General features: G+C 36.4%; 1 protein-coding gene across 1 annotated transcript; it reads left to right on the forward strand.

The window, feature by feature from the left end:
* Positions 1-2,811: 2,811 nt before the first annotated feature.
* On the forward strand, positions 2,812-3,780 carry LOC144238511 (olfactory receptor 5M10-like). Its single transcript, XM_077772312.1, has one exon. The coding sequence runs from the start codon at positions 2,812-2,814 to the stop codon at positions 3,778-3,780; it is 969 nt and encodes a 322-aa protein (XP_077628438.1).
* The last annotated feature ends 267 nt before the right edge of the window (positions 3,781-4,047 follow it).

The raw sequence follows: 4,047 nt of genomic DNA on the forward strand, positions 1-4,047 counted from the left end.
CAGTAGATTTTATTTTTTACATTTTATTGTTTTATCTGTTCTAGGAATCAGGATAAAAATGAGAAAAAAATTGACAGAGAAATCATTCCATTTTTCATTCTGGAAAAAAAAAAGAAAATATGGTCATTTTCAAATCTTTTCAAATGTGGTGGCTTGATAATAATTTACATTTTGATGTTGATATGCAGCTTTATTTCATCTGGTATCTCACAGCTTAACCCACTGTGAAAACTATTCCTCGAAAACCTCACTGAAATAGAGTTGGGAGGTTTCCATAGCGAGAGCTCTCACATTCTCCCACTCTAGTCAATTGTAGACCTAACAAGAAGAAATGGACTTGACCTTACATGGACTTGACCTTGCACCTGGATACTGTTCTACTCCTAAAGTCCAAAAAAGAGACTCTGTTCTCATTTACAACTCCCTTCACACTCCCTCCCTGTACTACCAATGAGCTCCAACCCCTACACTCAAAATCCCAGTTTCCTTCAATTGACTTGTAAGTTTATAACAGCCTTCCCACTTACCCCTTTTCTCCTTAAAAAGTATGCCTCTCCTTTGTTCCTGGACTTGCCTAAATTTTGTCATTTTGCTTGTCCCAGATTACAATTCTATTTATTTCCCAAATAAACTCCTTTTGCTAGTAAAATAACTTGCAATGTCTATTTTTAAGGTTTATAGCACCATTTGGACATCTAAAAACCAGAGATGTCTCTCCTGTCTTGGACAGCCTACATTTTGATTCCTTGGATTGTATTGAACTGGAACTATCAGAGCATTGGAAGAAATAGGCTAGTGAAAGTATCCCTAGATTCTTTTATTCTCTAACAAACACAGTGCCGATATTCAAATATTCTTTATTCTACTTTCAACCCTCCTCCTATAATCACCAATTTTATGAATCATCAATTTTATGAATGATCCTGGCTCTCAGACCCATCTTTGATTTTTAGCATGTTGATAAAGTTCACTCAGTGGGGCAGATTGGTTCCAGTATGAATCTATGGTGTCTGCCCTTTAAAGGGCCCTCACTTGTGAACGATGCCTCTACTTCCTTTCATTGGTTATGTTACTCTTCTGCTTTTACATTGTCTCTGCTCTTCATATCTCTCCCTGACTCAGCCTTCTTTCCCCTTGCTCTCATTAGATGACCTAACCTCAGTGTCCATAGAGAAACACTGAAACCTTCTGATGAGAGTCCTCTTATTTTTACTATACAAAGAATACAAAACTTATATACTCATATTTTCCTTCTTCTATGGTATTAAAGGTGATGGCTGATTTCACTATCAGTGCCAAAGATCTCAGTACTCAGTACCAAGATGGACACAGATGTTAGGCAGAGATTTTGGCCTCAAAGGAGAAAGTAGGATCTCAAAGCACCAAATTAAGGCTGTGCTCTTGAGGAACAAAACTATTTTAATTGGTTCTTCAGAATTATTTCTAGGATACTCTAGAGACTACACCTGAGATATACATTATAAATGTTTCCACCTTGTTTTTACAAAATATAGAAAGTCAACTTTTACAGGTAGGTCATTTTCTACATTTCTTCACTAAAAATATGTTTGTTCCTTTGTGTGAAGATGAATACCCCTCCAACGTGGGCCAAAAATATTAACTTCATCAACTGTACTTGATATTTATATTCATATGCTAATACTTTATACTATCTCTAAAAATTCAATTATTATATTGAATATATAAAAATAGCTTTAAGGTACAGTTCTTGAGACACATTGTTTTCTGGTCATATCTTATTTTTATAAAGCATTGAGATATAAAGGCCCCAAATGGAAGTGAAGGCCACATTTAAACATCATTTGTGCTTTCCAAAACAAATATGTTCATATATGTGTTGGTTGCCCAAAAAATGGAAACAAACAAACAAAGAAACCCCACATTCTTCTCCAGATACTTGGGATTTTTATTTGCTGTTTAAATTCTACTTTATCAGTAGAGACTTCTCTGAATGTTTATCTAAAAGCATCCCACCTTCATTTTTCTTTATAATCCTGGCTTCTAACTGGCATCACATTCTAGAGCTTTGTCTATGTGTTTAATATCTGTTCCTTCCCCTATAACATATGACTCATGAGTATGTGGAATTTGTAAACCCAGAATTTAGAACAGAAAAGAGACCCTTTTCAGTGTACATGTACATGTATATATAAATGAGTGAGAAAATTAATTAAGCAGAGGGAATGATTCTTCATTCAGTACATGATTTGCCATATATCAAGAGATAAACTTACTAATTCAATACTTTCTGAATAAAATGAAGACAGATCACTATGGGTTTCAGGTGAAAATGGTCTACTAAATATATCTTCTATTTTATTATCTCAAATATAGGGTATCAGATCTGGAGAGACCATAGAAATCCAACTTCCTTTATATTTTCCATTTGAATGATATCAGTGACTCATTGCTTCTCATATCTTCTTTTGATTCCCATATTTTTCTTTTTATAAAATTTGAAAAAAATACCAAATATGGAGTTCTCTCTGGCAAGGAGGCAAGTACAAATGTGATTTTGTATAGACATAAACACACACAAGTGAGAGCAAGAAAGAGTGAAAAGGAGAGAAAAAGTGAAAGAGATCACAGAGAGATAATATTTTATTATTTATCATAGAGGACAAAAATATTTATGTAAATGTTCTGACGTGTTTGTTAAAAGAGAAGAGAAATTTCCCAGTAGGTGAATATATCAACGAGTAAATGATAATGGGTGGAATAAATGCAGAAGCTGGATCAGATGGAATTCCTCACTTTCTCTAAGACTATCAGTTTACAAGAGATGAGAAAATGTCTTCCCCAAACCACACTACAGTGACAGAATTCATTCTCCTGGGACTCACAGACGACCCTGTCCTGGAGAAGATCCTCTTTGGTGTGTTTCTGATGATCTATCTGATGACACTGGCAGGGAATCTGTGCATGATCGTGCTGATCAGGACTAATTCCCACCTCCAAACGCCCATGTACTTCTTCCTTAGCCACCTCTCCTTTGTAGACATTTGCTATTCCTCCGATATCACTCCAAATATGCTGCACAGCTTCCTCTCAGACCAGAAGACCATCTCCTATGCTGGCTGCTTCACACAGTGTCTTCTCTTCATTGCTCTTGTGATCACTGAGTTTTACATCCTTGCTTCAATGGCATTGGACCGCTATGTGGCCATTTGTAGCCCTTTACATTACAGTACCAGAATGTCTAAGAACATTTGTATCTCTCTGGTCATGGTGTCTTATACTTGTGGCTTCCTTAATGGACTCTCCCAGACACTGCTGACTTTTCACTTGTCTTTCTTTGGCTCCCTTGAAATCAACCATTTCTACTGTGCTGATCCTCCTCTTATACTGTTGGCCTGCTCTGACACCTCTGTCAAAAAAATGGCCATGTTTGTAGTGGCTGGTTTGACTTTGTCAAGCTCTCTCTTCATCATTGTCCTATCCTACCTTTTCATTATTGCAGCCATCTTGAGGATCCGTTCCGCTGAAGGCAGGCACAAAGCCTTTTCTACCTGTGGTTCCCACTTGACAACAGTCACCCTGTTTTATGGAACCCTCTTCTGCATGTACTTAAGGACTCCCTCTGAGAAGTCTGTGGAGGAGTCCAAAATAATTGCAGTCTTTTATACTTTTCTGAGCCCAATGTTGAACCCACTGATCTACAGTTTACGGAACAAGGATGTGATCCATGCTATGCAACAAAGCATTCAGGGAAATCTCTTCGATAAAATTGAAATTTGGTTATCTGTTCATTTGAAATAAGTGTCTGTGATAATATGGTGATTAGAAATAAGCATCAGAAGAGTTTTTCCTCTGATAGAATCCCCATTCCAATTTCTTTTTGAGGATCAGCATCGTTTATTCTGTGGAACATTCCCTTAACTTATAATGAACTCTCTTTTTTCTTAAGCAAAGAGAGTTAGGTTCTTATTCCTAGGAATCAGAATGTTGCTGATGTCCAGATTTAGATTCCTAATTGAATAAATGTATTTGAGAATCATTGCAAGAGTACTTTATATTTTGTCTAAA

The sequence above is a fragment of the Crocuta crocuta genome, unplaced genomic scaffold (genome assembly GCF_008692635.1).
Source record: "Crocuta crocuta isolate KB4526 unplaced genomic scaffold, BGI_CrCroc_1.0 scaffold405, whole genome shotgun sequence".
Lineage (NCBI taxonomy): Eukaryota > Metazoa > Chordata > Mammalia > Carnivora > Hyaenidae > Crocuta > Crocuta crocuta.

What these genes read in the sequence shown, in the direction of transcription:
- LOC144238511 (XM_077772312.1), top strand. Translation starts at nt 2,812, where the DNA reads ATGTCTTCCCCAAACCACACTACAGTGACAGAATTCATTCTCCTGGGA.